A 15,192-nucleotide genomic window follows, 5' to 3' on the forward strand; every position below is an offset into this window, starting at 1 on the left:
TATTCAGAACAAAATACAAAAAGAGATATCCAGTTTATTCAGTGAGCCAAAACTCATGACTCATTTACAGACCTTGTGAAATCGAAATTTGAGTTATGGATTTTAGATCTGTGTCTGTTAGCATTATAGCTAACATTTAGCAGAAAAAACCATACAAATGTTTAGGTTTGGTAAGAATTTTAAACGTTTTTTATAGAAGTCTCTTCAAAAGGCTGCATTTGTTTGAACCAAATTACAGTGAAAACAGTAAGATTGTTGAATATTATCACAATGTAAAAGACCCTTATATAGACCCTTATAGATCCCTTATGTAAAACTAGGCTACATACCTGTTGCTTTATGGATATGTTTGTTGGAGCTCTCAGTCAAGCCTGTGTCCATGTCAGTCCTGTCCATACTCATACTCTCTATATTCAGATGCAATAAAAATAACAATCTTTAACATTATATCACATCAGCAGATATGTGTGCAAACAATAGCAGGAACTGTGGCTTACCTGCTGAGTTCCCATAATGCTCCTGCAATGCTTTATGGGCGTCTGTTGACAGGTGGGTGTCCGTGATGAAGTATATATACCCGATAAAAGTTTTAAAAAACACAAGTTTACAAAAAATCCTACAGCTTACCTGCAAGTGCGGTTCTCAGCTGTAACCTCCAGTTGACACCCTCTGAAACAAACAGTATTTTAAACCAGTTATATATCTGCACCTAAAATATGATTGGAGTATATAAGGATAAATTACAAGTGTGAAAATGTTGTGATCATCTAACAGGCTAAATAAGATGCATGCATAACTGGCATAATACAGGCCTGTACCTCTGCTGTCTTCTGCTGATGCTCTTTCAGCTAATCGGCTGTCTGTTAAAAAGAATACACATCTAAATAATATTATTAACTCTAGCTTTATTTCTCATGTGTTTTTCTTTGATCACCTGAGTTGCTGCTCTCAACTGATTTCTCTTCAGCAGCATCTTATAAGGAAAGACGTGTTAGAGAGGTCATATATGTCTTTACAACATCCAGAGACAATAATATTCAACTATCAGCTTGTTCATAAACAATGTAGCACAAATTGTTAATTTACCTGCAGGTCTGAAATTTGGTTCTGGAGTTGTGATGGAAAAATCTAAAATATATAAAATACCTTATTAGACACATTACATGAATATATATATATATATATATATATATATATATATATATATATATATATATATATATATATTCATGTAATGTGTATATATATATATATATATGAAGAGTTCAGATGCAAAAGCCTCTAAATGCCATTTGAAATTTTCTTCTTTAATGATGATTTTTATCAAACTTGTATATTTAAGTTCAGTGATTTCACTTAAATGACAATGCCATTTAAGTGAAATTACTGAACTTAAATATACAAGTTTGATAAAAATCATCATTAAAGAAGAAAATTTCAAATGGCATTTAGATGCTTTTGCATCTGAACTCTTCATATATATATATATATATATATATATATATATATACACTCTAAAAAATGCTGGGTTGTTTTAACCCAACTTTGGGTCAAATATGGACTAACCCAGCCGTTGGGTTAAATTTTTACATTACATTTTTAACCCAACATTTCGGGTTTGTCCATATTTGACCCAAAATTGGGTTAAAACAACCCAGCATTTTTTAGAGTGTATATATATATATATATATATATATAAATATATATATATATATATAGATAGATAGATAGATAGATAGATAGATAGATAGATAGATAGATAGATAGATAGATAGATAGATAGATAGATAGATAGATAGATAGATAGATAGATTTCACCAAAGTCAAATGTATTTTAACAAAAAAAAAGTTATGAAAAGTGAAACTGTGGAACAATGCAGACATCAAAACTGTTTCTGGGACTTCACAGAGGAAAACAGACTCAAAAAAATGATCCAGTTTCTTAATTTTAATTTTGTTCACTTTACTTAAACTTATCTGATTAGGAGTAATGCGTAGCCTATTTATATTTCTGAGTCTAACATAAAATATTATAGTGTCATGAAATTTATTTAAGTTTGACCTATCAATTTAGTTAGATTTAGAAAAGAGCAGCTATTACCTAAATCAACAAACATACATGTCTGAATATTAGCCTGTCGTTTTTTTTGTTTTGTTTTTTTCTTATACATGATCATGATTTCCCTGTTGCCTTCAATCACTCACCAGCAGTCGGATCTGTCGGGTATGCAGGATCCAGAATCTTCTCTGTTGCTAGTTCCATTTCTAAGGGAAAGGGGCTCCTTAGGTCAGAAACCAATAACTAATAGCACAACTGACTGTTTTCTGATTCCCATATTCATTTATATATAGGATAAATAGCACTCTTCCCTTCACTTCCATGCAATAGAAAAAAAGGTCATATACTGAAGAAACAATTCACAGACCTGAGAGCTGTGTTGGTTCAGTGTGGTTAGGAGGCAAATTCATTTCAAATGCATCTGAAGAGACATTGTGAAAAATGGGAATAATTAAGTAAAAATTTCCATGAATTTAAAAGTAGCCTATTTAATACATTCATTAAACATGCTCACCATTCAAGAAACATAACAAATCTTCGCGTCCTTCTAAAATATAAAGTGAATAAATATAATTATAAATTAGAATAATTGTGTAATTATCATTTATTTCAGCATTACTATAATAGATTATAATCAAAGCAAAGCAAATACATCGTTGTTCTGAACAATCATAATTAAAATATTGTCTTAAACCGAAAACTTTGTGTAAAATCTCAAATAGCCTATTTGTAACACAAATAAAATGAAGTTTACCTCTGAAAGCTGCTGAATATACCGCATTTATAAAGACTAGAAGAGTCATGGAGCTGTTGATGCTGAGCCTGCAGGGGGGAGAACGAGAGGGAAAATTACAACATTTTCCAAATGTCAATGTAAATGAAACATAAACACATTTAATATTGTTGAGCTGTCGCTCTGAACGAACGTTAAATATCATTAATTTTACACCAGCAGTAATAAAACAGCCCTAGTAACACGGATCCTATACTTTATGGTGGAAAATGCTGACTAAACATATCTTGACTAAATAAACGCAAAAAAGAAGAAGAAAGGAAAGTAGTGTGGTAACTTACAGTTTCATATTGAGTACTGATGTCCTTTCTGAAGGGCTTGTGTGTCATTTGTGGCTTTATATCAGGGCAGGTTGCTGATCTGGACAATAGGGTCATAGATGAGCAGTTAAAGACACTGACGAACCAGAAAAGACCCGCTTTGCTCTGAATGGCAGTTGTGTTTTATAATAACAAGGGGATACATGGCTGAATTTACCCCATGGCATTTCCTTCCTTTCACAGAGATCCAGTGAAGGATTTTGTTTGTGCCATTGTGAAGAAATAGGAAACCTTTAGATTAAAGGCTTCTCATTCAGCTTAGTTTGCCATAGACTTTTAAAGTAAATTATTTTTGTAAATTATTAATTTATAAAAGTAAATTATTAATTTACTTTTAAATATTTTTTTTCCTTCTTTAAAACACACACAAAAAAAGTCACCTTATGATAATTTTCCATATACAGATATAGTTGCTATAATTTAGAATGCTTCCTCAGGCACATAACGTTAGACCCACAATTTCAATCACAACATTTTCCAGAAAACTGGGATTTAATGTAGACAGTTACTTATTCTTAATATGACTAAATTAAACTGCAAATGTAACAAATAATGGTTTAACTTTGGTTAGGCTATATTGTGCACCCCCCCTGAAAAAATGTCTTAAGTAATGGAAGCATGTAGGCCTACACACAACGATAAAGCAGATTTATAAAATATATAATCGATTTAATATCCCACTGTAGGCTACCTATATTAAACTATTGGTTATAGAATAACTTGTGTAAAAAAAAAAATCTCATTTGTTGAGATACATAATATAAAAAGATCGTAAAGACGAAAAACATATTCTTATATGATCACTAGATGGCAGAAAAAGCTCAAGAAACAATATCCAGATATTGTTTATCCAATATCCAGGGCTAAATTCTGCAATGCCACAAACGTGCAAAAACCCTTTGCTCCAAATGAAAACACACACACACACACACACACACACACACACACACACAAGCCAACTGACAAATGAAACAAAACACAACAGTGCAGGTACTTCAGTTCAGAACAAATTTAACCTATGTGCAATTTAAATGATGTTAACTATACATTAATCTATTTATTTGTAATGATTCTACTCATTATAATATTGAAAAATTATGTCATTAAGAATAAGTTAAAATCGCAAACATCAGGGAATGAGCAGTAAACGAAGCACAAATGTTTAGTGATGATCAACACTGAAGCAAAATCAGTAACTTTACTAAACGAATTTTTTTATTATTTTCCCTATATATATATATGCGTGCGTGTTTGGTAATTGTACAATACTAGTAAATTACAAGTTGAGTAGTAAAAACAGCTGTAGTAATTTTCTCAAAAAAGGAAATTGTCCCTCGCCTTAGTAGAAGAACATTGCGCAGCTTTAGGCGAAAAATTAAACCTAGTTTTCAACGAAAGCCAACCACTGTTTTTATTTTTTATTGAATTCCATAGAAATGTGAGGTAGCCTCTGTTTTCCCATGCACCCGACTTCAAACATACCATTCACTGTATTGGAAAGGCTGCAATAAACGTACAGCTGAATAAAGCAAAGTGACATGGTCTTTTTCCCCCTTAAACAATATATTTTCTCTTTCAAGTGATTTATAAAACAAACAAAAATCTATGCAAAAAAAGGAATCTATTTAAAATTTTAAATGAATGAATTTACAATACAGTTAAATATTTAGATTTGAACTCTTCACACTGAACACAGGCAGAGGACAAATACGAGTTCAGGCTCCACTACAGAGCTAGTCGTCAACATCAGATTATTTCACTAATAGACAAGACCAAAAGTAAGAACAATTTAAGAAACACTTAAACAAGAATTAAGGTATTAAAATATTCAATTTGTCTAGACAAGATGCTTTGAGAGTGGCACAAACCATATAATATTGTCATTTGTTCTTCAGTCAGCCAACCAAAGCAAACCACAGTAAAACACAACATGCAATTCTAAATCGATATTTCACCTGTTTAATTGGTTTAATTTTGGGGATAGAAAGAGATGTGTAATTCACTGAACAGTCACCTCTCAAAAAAAATGTACAAAAATTCTTAGTATCAAACAGATGTCTGAAACTTCTTAAAAACAAAAGACAAGTCCACTCGTACGTACACACTCACACAAACAGGCACGCTAACAGAACTGAAGGTAACAAAAATTGGCATATTATTGATTGTGTTACTCAGCAACTGGTACAAGTCCTTGAACAGCAACTAGTGAGAGTTTAACAAGATCCAGGACCATATCCAATTCACCTGCAATACACAGAACCAGCACAGCTGAAATGAAAGAGCTTCCATTATTGGAAAGAGAATGCTTTGATACACAATGATCGAACAAATCAGAAATATTACAGTAGTTTTGATTGAATCATGCCCTCATTCTCTGGACGCAGAGCTGAAACGCACTGTAACGGGAGGAATCGTGACACTGGTGCAAATGCTCTCTCCAACATCAAATCAGATTATTCTTGTCCCATTCATCATATTCTTCTAAATCAAATGACTCCTTATAAGCATCTTCACTCAGAAATTCAATACATATGACACCAGGTTTTGTAACCTTTGTGATCAAGATTATTGTAAAAACAGGGACAAAAAAAAAAGAAAAAAAAAATCCCTGCTTCACCCCCCAAAAAAGAAAAAAAATGGAGTTAAAAATAAGTCAGTGAAATGGTTTGAGTACAAGAACACTAGAGGGGACAAATAAAATTCATTTTATTATCCTTCTTCAGGTGGACATTTATGTGTTTCTAAACGATAACGGCGAGTGAAAGTTCACACCGTTTGCTTTTCTAACTCACACAGACAGGTGCAAAAACATCATGAGTTTCTTTGAGTTCAAGATCCCCCTAAACAACAACTGAGGAGAACAACAAAATAAAATGGTAACTTAACATTAGTTCTGTGTTATTTGCAACATAATAAAAAGAACCACAAATGAAATCAATGCCCCCCCCCCACCAATTCACAATTCCAAGCAGGCCCACGGAGGGAGAGAGAGAGAGAGAGAGAGAGAGAGAGAGAGAGAGAGAGAGAGAGAGATGTGAAAAAGGGAGGAGGTTGGGCAGTTGGTGTTCAGGGCTGGGCTCCAGCGGCAGTGGGCACTTGTGTGGCCATTGTGTTAGGGGCAGGGATGACGGGTGAGCCGGCGCTGATGTTTGCGATGTTGGGCTGTGTGCTCGCAGTCATAGAGGTGATGCCTGCAGTGCGAAAGCCACCAACACGTTTAGCCTAGTGTTTTGATTTCCTGCACACAGTCGAAGTCTGAATATCTCTATTAGTAACATTCTGTTCAAAAGTTTTTTTTAAACCAAAAGCTAAGTTTTCAAAACAATTTTGAATTATTTATACTTAAAGTTTGACCCAAAAATTAACATTATCATTTATTCACCCTTATGTCCAAAACATCTTGTGTGGTCGGCAGAACAAGTCACAGTCTTTTATTGAAATTGTCATTTCAAACCTATTTAAATAAATGAAATTTTCCATCAGAGATGAAGCACAGAGGAGAAAGATAAATGGTTTACCTGCCATCAAGCTAGAAGAGCTGACCGGTGTGGAACTAGCAGCCATTCCTGCTGCCGGCGCTCCTCTGCCCTGGTCTTTAACTATGGGGTCTACACACAAAGAAACACACCATGTTATCTCAAGACGAAGACAAATTATGACATGAAGTTTCCATCAGCATTTGCCCTACTGTGTTTTGTAGTGGATCGTTTACATGTAGTTTTTTCTTTATTTCTTATTTTCTGGCAATGACCAGGATAATTCACAAGAAAATAATGAGCAAAAGGGGGAGACATGTAAATACTAAGTATTAGTCCTCTGTAACTCCAAGTTAGTGCACACACATTAGGAGCAGTGAGAAGTGAACACACTGCAAACCGTGGAAACACACACCCGGAGCAGTGGACAGCCAATCACTGATGGCAGCCAAGCACCTGGGGACGATTGGGTGTTAGGCACCTCAGTCGTTTCCTGCCAGCATTGAGAATCGAATGGGTTACAAGTCTGACTCTCTAATCATTAGGCCACAACTGCCCCTTCTTACAGCTTTTTCATTAAAAATTCTGTATAAAAATTGCAACAACAAAAAATAATTGAAGAGACTGTATAACAGCTGATTAATATCATTATTTATGAGCTCAACAATCAGGTTCTAGTCCCAAATGAAATCACCACGAGGAAGGAAAATTAATTAATGAACAGAATGTCACCATTTATTACTGATCAAATGCCTTTGAAGAATGCAGGAGAATAAATTCATTAATTTATTCAATTGTATATAAAAGGACATACAAGCAAAAACGACCATCAAACTCAGAAACTGGAAAGCATTCACAGGTTTCGAGTCAAGTGCTAAACTCTGGGAACTCACAGAAGTAAGGGTGGTCCATGGCTTCGCGGGCAGTCAGTCGGGCCTGGTGGTCATAACGTAGCAGCTTGTCCAGAAAATCCAGAGCCTCTGTACTGACCAGGTGCTGATTCTCACTGTGCACAAACCGTTCCCATCTTTTTCGGGAGTGTCTGGGTGCACGAGTGAGATGTTTAAAAATAGCATAAATATGACAACACACACACACTCTTCAGTTTTAGAACTAAAAATAAGTGGTATGGAGGTACTTGTTTTAACTTAAACTTGTTTTAATTAACTAGATAAAAGGTCTGTCCATCCTGTATTAAATTCATACCTGCCCAAAATGTCATTGAAGCGTGGGTCCAGCTCAATGTTATATTTGTCAATGTAATCATACAGGTCCTCTGTACCCAGAACCTTTGCAATCCGAACCAACTAAACAGAAAAACAAGATCACATCAGTAAACTGTTCTCAACAGATATTAACCAGCATTATAAAAGTAGTTTGGAGCAAAAGTATATTTTCCAATAAAGCAAGATTATGAATTCATCAGTCAGGCGACCCGGCCTCCGATAAAGCGGAAGAAGATGGATGGATGGATGGATGGATGGATGGTATAAAGTGAATGACTGCAGATCACTGCTATTTGTTTAGAATAAACAAGTTGAGGCTAAAAATGTATAAATGGTAGACCTGGTCATAGTTGTCATGTCCATGGAAAAACGGTTCCTTCCTGAAGATCATACTGGCCAGCATGCATCCAAGACTCCACATATCCAGACTGTAGTCATACATCTGCAGAGAGACCAAAACATTTATTTGACAAACTCAAAAATATCAACTGGAATTGTCAATAAATGTGAAAAACACTAATAGGAAAAAAACAATAAGGATATCTGTGTGGCAACAGTATCTGTTAATGGACACCATAGCATGCAAGAAGTGCACAAATCGTATCGCAACATTCGATTTCTATGTTTCTCAGAAAAAAAAAACATTATTCTACACAAATATGTAATAATTTGTGTCATTGTATGTAGTACCGATTGATAAATTGTTATTCACATGCCTTATCTTAAAAGACTAACCTGATAGTCCACAAGTAGTTCAGGGCCTTTAAAATATCGGGAAGCCACACGGACATTGTACTCCTGGTTTGGGTGGTAAAACTCAGCCAATCCCCAATCAATCAAACGAAGCTTTAAAGGGAAAATGCATATTCAACAAATCAAAAATTGGACCCAATCTACATACACATTAAAATTGCCATCAAATACTCACCCTTATGTCGTCCCATTACAAAACACTTTCAAATATATACTAATCTTTTGAACTTTCTAATAATCAAAGTATTGTAAAAGCACCATTGTTTCCAAATAAATAAATAAAAATAAAAAGAACAACAACTGTTTTCAACAATGATGAATGTTTCTTGGGCACCAAATCAGCATATTAGCTGAGATGCACTGATTGCATTTTTTTGGCCGATTCCATTTTTCTTTCTAAGAACTATAACTGACAGCAAATACAAACAAAAACATACTTATCTTCAATAAAATTATTTTTTGGTAAGGTTTTAGCGTTATTTTTTAAACTGAAGTGTCATGTTGTAATCAAGTTAGTAAAGTGTTTTAGTAAAGTAAAATATAAAAAGCAAGTAAAAACTTAAAGAGTATTTATTTGAAAATGCTTTCTTGTTAAATTCAGAATAAAAGAAATGCTGTTACAGTTAAAAAAAATACTGTTATAATTTCACCATTTATTTTGCATTGGTATGTGTGTGGGGCAGGGTAGAGCTGTTTCTTCATTGCAAATGTGTTCAGATCAAACCAGTTAATATCTATATGACTATCATAATGCAGGCTGCATTGTGACTGACTTATTTGAAAAAAACAAAATTGCCTGTTATATGACTGCCCATTAATTTAATGGGAATTCCTAGGTGTGTGTGTGCGCGCGCATGTGAGCTCTACATTGGGCATGTCCTATAGTCTTATGCCTTTATTTTTATTTTTAATTTTTTGACTGAAGGGAGTGCTTCTATTTTTATTATAAATCACAAACCCCATGAATTCAGTCTTCTTTTTTTTTTTGGTGTACTCCAAGTTCAGGTGCAACAAAGTTCAAAGATCTCGGACCACTCCGATGAACACTCAATTTTTAAAAACTGGCAACAAAAACGGACCGGCCAGTCACCGGTCGAGGCTAAGCATGTGGAAAACCAGCTGATTCTGGACCTTGGCCCTTCGATCGATTTATATATATATATATATATATATATATATATATATATATATATATATATATATATATATATATATATATATATAAATAAAACACAGCATTTCAAAATACTGCTGTTTTTTACAGCATCTGATCAAATAAATGCAGCCTTGATCAGAATATGGGACTTTCAAATGCATAAAAAAAGCTACCGACCCCAAACCTCTAAATGGTGCTGTACATATACATAAATAAACAGGCAATGCTCAATGTTGGGTATATTCTTAACTTGGGTGATACCTTTCTGTGCTCATGGTCAATCATAACATTGTGTGGTTTTACGTCTCTGTGCATTATTCCCATACTGTGGCAGTAGTCGAGAGCCTGGCGATAAAAGAGCAAAGATAAGCATTAGATCCAACATCAGCGCAAAGCAGCAACAGAACATTCTTACTAATACTATGAGCATTACTCAAACTATTTTGCCATTACAAATAAGCCAGCGAGGCAGATATTGGCTTGTAATGTTCCATGATATCACTCTTGCAACCCACTTTTAAAGTGGGCTTAAATAATGGCAAGGTCAATATGCACGTTTGTACAGGAGGATCAGTGTGATCATCTCACCTTAAGAATTTCATACATGTAGAAGCGAATGTCATAGTCTGATAATGTTTGATACAGTTGCTGTGAAGAAAAAGAAACAGTTGTTCTACAACCTCAAATTAAATGCAAATAAATTATCTAAGGAGGGTCGACAAACCAAAACATCTCTTACCTTGAAATCTGTGTTGTTAACATGCTCAAAAACCAGTGCTGGTGTTCTGGACTGTGGATTGGAAAAAAACAGAATGTGTTTTAAACCAGAGGGCACAGAAACAAACTCGCATATATATTTTGAAAACGAATGAACTTTCCAAGAAAATACCAGCAAGACATTATAAAAAGAGTCACAGTTAAAAAACACACCCTAAAGTTAGGGAGACAATGACAGTTGAACTCCTAAATATTTCAATAAACTCACCACAGGATCCTTTACGATGTCTAAAAGCGTTATGATGTTGGGGCCTCCTCTCAAGTTCTCCAGAATTTTTATTTCTCGTTTTATTTTCTTCTTTTTCACTGGCTAAACGTACAAGGGGGGAAAAACAGCTTAAAATATTAACTGACTTATCTCCCGTCAAATCTTCTCTGAGGTATGAAACCAAACATCAGATGATACCTTGAGTATTTTGACGACTACTTTCTCATTGTTAGTGATGTTTATGGCTTCAAACACTTCACTGTATTTTCCCCGGCCAAGCTTTCGCACTAACTGATAGTCATCCTGATTTCTGCAAAATACAAACATAGAACAGAGTACATAAAATGTGAGATTAACACTATCAATTATTGTTTGATGCTTTCAGCATGTTAAAGCAGCACATTTGATCCAAGGCTTTGGAAAAGCACAAATACTTGTATAACAATTAAATGTAAAAATTGGCTATTTACAGCACGTCATTTTTTAAGTACTAAAAAAAAAAAAAAAAAAAAATCAAAGAGAACACACCCCCAGTCCACCACATGAGATTCATAGTCCCAGTACTCTCTAGGTCGCTGTGTGTTTACATCAGGGTAAACTCGAGAGCGACTTGGGACAGGGCCAGACATATTCTACACACGGTATTCCCTGAAACACCTGGAAAGAGAACAGTTTAAAATACTGAGAGTTTACAGGAGGATCAGGAAGATGCAAACAGCTTTGAATAGAACAGTAAATAAAAGCTCTGAATTGGATCTAGACCAGGGATTTTCAAAGTGAGATACGGTCAAATGTTTAGAGAAAAACTCTATAAAAACATTGAAGTTTAAATTAAATAAATTAAACAGGTAAATAAATAAAAACCTCATTAAAATAAGTAGATTGGAGAATAAAAAAATACACAGTACAATAATTAATAGAAATTAAATCTTTTCCAAGTAATATTTTGACATTATTAATAGGATTAAGTTTTTTTTTCCACAGTACAAACTGGGTCTTTATACAAGAAACTAAACCGATGCCTTTTAAATTTTAGAATAGGGCCCGTTGCATGAGGATGACCATATTTGGAGGTCTGTGGCATCTAAAAGATTGGAACTCCCTGATCTAGATTAATTTCAAAAAGTATTAAGCGTACTTATATACGTCGGTTATTACCTTGGAGGGTTCCTCCAAGCAGCAAATGACAGGTGAAGCTGATGAAGGCAGATGTGATGACTTTATGGTGGAGCATAGGCTACAAAATACATAGAATTAGCCTGTTAAGACAGCTAATGATCATATCAATTCAAAGTAAACCACTTTCATTTGAAATTCACTATATTCAAGCACTGCCACACAAACAACCCACCTGATTGCAATTCGAATGAAAGAGGACATCCAGGAGCTTATTCAGGAGACACAGCAATCCTAAAAGTCCTTCCTCATGGCCCTCCAGATGCTGGAAAACACAAGGAGGTTGTAAAATTTACAGACACCGCTGTGCAACATCAGCCTGAGTATCAAAGTACTGATTTATGGGACAACGTCCATTAATAACAAACTAGGTTACTGTACTGCCAGATAGCCATTAGACTAACAAATCGCTGTTTGTGACAAGACGTGTGATCTTCCTGAATGAATTACTAATTATTAAAACCACATGAATTAGCTTAATTAAAGCAGTGATGGGAGAACAAACACATTGGAATATATTAAAAGCCGAACTAGAAATTAAATTTAACCTATATAACTGTTAGCCTCCATTTTAAAAGGAATAGGTGTACATTTTTCCTTAAATCAATATCTTGTTTGGAGCCACAGGCCTGGTGACACAGCCAAAGAAATCAGTGTAGCTCACTTGACAGCTTTTCTGCATACCCAACTTTGTCCACATATAATACATATTATTAAATAACCACAAACGGGTCATATAAGCAATAGAATTACAAGATGTCCCAATAGCATTATCAGCTTTCCTAACAGCTGTTAGTTAGCCAGCTAGCCGCTAACTAGCATAACGTTTGCCACGCCTAACCCATATCTAATTCATTTTACGACACATTTAACTAATTCACACTCCAAATACTTAATTTCAATTTAAAACTAATTATAGAAGCATAATTCACCCAATACATGAACCCAGGGACACATATCACAGTGTTCTATCGCACAAATACTGCTAGCTGAACGTGGCGCAACACGCCACATCAAAGCTAACGCCATTCGCACAAAAGATTAAACAAGCGCATTCAAGAAAATACTTACCTATTCATAGTCATAAGAACTATGAAACATACAAGAAGCGTATATATGTGCTTAATCGGACCCGGAATCAATCCAGCCAGTTTATGTAGGTTTTTCTAAAGAATACGGCGGGTTTAAGTGGTTAGCGAGTAACGTTAGCACTGGCACGCGATAACTGTGTCGCCTGCAAATACCATGAGATAAATTCACACAAGCGTGTATTAGTAGAGCAGTGCCTTGCGCGTCGGTCCTTTTTTTGAAATAATGCGAAAAGCCGGTACATATTAGAATACAAATATCAGTAGGTCGTAAAAGCACACTGCATTACCTCTCGGCGTCTCCTGATAGACAATATGGCGGATGCTGCACTAGAGAAAGGCTGCGTCTCATTACCTCGCGACCTGCTCGACAAAACCGTGTTGAATGCGTATATAATGTCCCTAGATGCTGTATACGTAGGCAGCTCACTAGTTTTTGAGTCACGGAAAAAATATAACGCACAGAAAGACCGGTTTCATTCTAATACATACATTACATTCTGCAAGTAAACGCCTACTGTGTACTGTAGGCGGCTAAGTTACATATTATTGTCTAATGCTCAGGCAATGTAAATATTTTGCATGCCACAAAATCTCTGAATCCTAGATACAGATTGACAGAAAGTGACGTGAAGTTTTTCTTTCTTTCTTTCTTTCGTTAACGTTAATTGTTGCAGGCTATTTCCAGAAATTCTCTAGGCCATCTGCATTAATTTTCCCTTTCCCTTTTTTCCCCCAAAGTCTATCTGTCAATGTTTTGTTATAGTGTTTAGGTGTGTGTATGACATAAGCTATTACATTGCATAGTTTCTTCAGTTGAATATTCATCAAATTTATTTAAAGCAACCATAATTTGGAACAATCAAATGAATCCTGCTCATTTGTATCTGCACAATAAATATAGCCTATAGGCTACTTTATGATTTCATGCACAGTTGTTAAGTAGTTAAAAACTAAAAAAAGTTAACATTTAATCTTCCTAGTGGTAAGTTTCAGAGGAGACAAAAATGAGTGCTGTCCTTTCCCAGTTAACAACAAACAAAATGTTGTTTGTTGACAAACAAAGAGAAGGCAAGTTCTCAAGGAGAATCAGTGTAGAATTACCCTCAGTTATAATTAAAATCCATGAACAGCTGTTAGCATTACAATACCCATTAAAAACCCCATTGTTATTTCCCTTCTTTGTTAATTATTCCTCTGTATAGATCTTGTGATTATATGCAGAGACTGTGTTTTATAAAATATAATGTACAACATAAACTAACCACATGATAGTGAGAAACACCAGAATGACATCAAAAGAGATATTAAATTACTGTGGTATTGAGCAATCTGTTTTTATTTATTTTTAATTAATCCAGATTTCACATATGTTCCAATTTCATTAAAAAAGAGCAATATTTACATCAGTTCTTAACTTTTCTGTTTTGGTATTAAAACTTATCAATAATACAATCATTTCAACCACTGTAGATATGAACAGGGAAAAATAGATAATTAATTATGGATCAATGTTTCATATTTATCACTTAATACATCAATGTCAAACATCAATGCTGTAGAGATGATCATGAAAACAAATGGTTCAATGAACATTACTGTGGTGTAAGAGTGTAATATCTTCATAGATATCAGATCAGATTTTCAAACACCGTTACTATATGAAGAGTTCAGATGCAAAAGCCTCTAAGTGCCATTTGAAATTTTCTTTTAGAATGATCATTTTTATCAAGCTTGTATATTTAAGTTCAGTGATTTCACTTAAATGGCAATGATAATTACCTATTAATTGTTATTTAAGTGAAATTACTGAACTTAAATATACAAGTTTGATAAAAATCATCATTAAAGAAGAAAATTTTAAATGGCATTTAGAGGCTTTTGCATCTGAACTCTTCATATCATCCAATGTCAAGGGTAGTGTCTTCAGCTCTGCTGTTTTATTCAAAAGAAAAGAAGAAAAAGGGTGAACACGTGAAAAAAAGTTTTTAAAAAAGTGGACATTCCTATGGATGATGTCATCATCTTAAGGACTCTGAATGAATGAGTTTTAGGATAAACCTGAGACGTGGCATGTAGTTTGAGCCTCACTCACCTGAAAAAAAATGTTTCCTTTGATTATTAGTGTGCTGATCATATCCATTTTCAGAGACATTCTGA

The 15,192-nt window shown here is 34.5% G+C and overlaps 2 protein-coding genes across 3 annotated transcripts in view; both read right to left on the reverse strand.

Moving 5' to 3' along the window:
• The window catches only part of LOC120484736 (uncharacterized), a 29,310-nt gene extending 26,366 nt beyond the window's left edge, over positions 1 to 2,944 (reverse strand). Inside the window, exons 1-10 of the mRNA XM_039680142.2 lie at positions 2,814 to 2,944; positions 2,574 to 2,606; positions 2,427 to 2,480; positions 2,206 to 2,265; positions 1,087 to 1,128; positions 935 to 973; positions 819 to 860; positions 628 to 669; positions 498 to 539; positions 330 to 407 (exon numbers count right to left, since the gene is read on the reverse strand). Coding sequence (XP_039536076.2) covers positions 330 to 407; positions 498 to 539; positions 628 to 669; positions 819 to 860; positions 935 to 973; positions 1,087 to 1,128; positions 2,206 to 2,265; positions 2,427 to 2,480; positions 2,574 to 2,606; positions 2,814 to 2,862 — 481 coding nt within the window. The 5' untranslated portion in view covers positions 2,863 to 2,944. The remainder of the gene's footprint in view (positions 1 to 329; positions 408 to 497; positions 540 to 627; positions 670 to 818; positions 861 to 934; positions 974 to 1,086; positions 1,129 to 2,205; positions 2,266 to 2,426; positions 2,481 to 2,573; positions 2,607 to 2,813) is intronic.
• A 2,171-nt stretch (positions 2,945 to 5,115) lies between these two features.
• Positions 5,116 to 13,765, reverse strand: csnk2a1 (casein kinase 2, alpha 1 polypeptide). 2 transcript variants are annotated; one of them, XM_039680144.2, is made up of 15 exons: positions 13,323 to 13,765; positions 12,120 to 12,209; positions 11,927 to 12,005; positions 11,297 to 11,425; positions 10,967 to 11,078; positions 10,769 to 10,870; positions 10,523 to 10,573; positions 10,372 to 10,431; positions 10,045 to 10,128; positions 8,610 to 8,720; positions 8,215 to 8,316; positions 7,855 to 7,955; positions 7,542 to 7,690; positions 6,691 to 6,780; positions 5,116 to 6,363 (listed from the first exon to the last, which is right to left on the reverse strand). In XM_039680144.2, exons 4-15 carry the CDS (start codon positions 11,395 to 11,397, stop codon positions 6,239 to 6,241), a joined length of 1,188 nt encoding a protein of 395 aa, XP_039536078.1. In that variant the 5' UTR covers positions 11,398 to 11,425; positions 11,927 to 12,005; positions 12,120 to 12,209; positions 13,323 to 13,765; the 3' UTR covers positions 5,116 to 6,238. The 2 variants fall into 2 exon arrangements, with proteins under 2 accessions (XP_039536078.1, XP_039536080.1); XM_039680146.2 differs by lacking the exon at positions 13,323 to 13,765 and adding an exon at positions 13,016 to 13,290.
• Positions 13,766 to 15,192: the final 1,427 nt, after the last annotated feature.

The sequence above is a fragment of the Pimephales promelas genome, chromosome 12 (genome assembly GCF_988280905.1).
Source record: "Pimephales promelas chromosome 12, fPimPro1.hap1.1, whole genome shotgun sequence".
Taxonomy (NCBI): domain Eukaryota; kingdom Metazoa; phylum Chordata; class Actinopteri; order Cypriniformes; family Leuciscidae; genus Pimephales; species Pimephales promelas.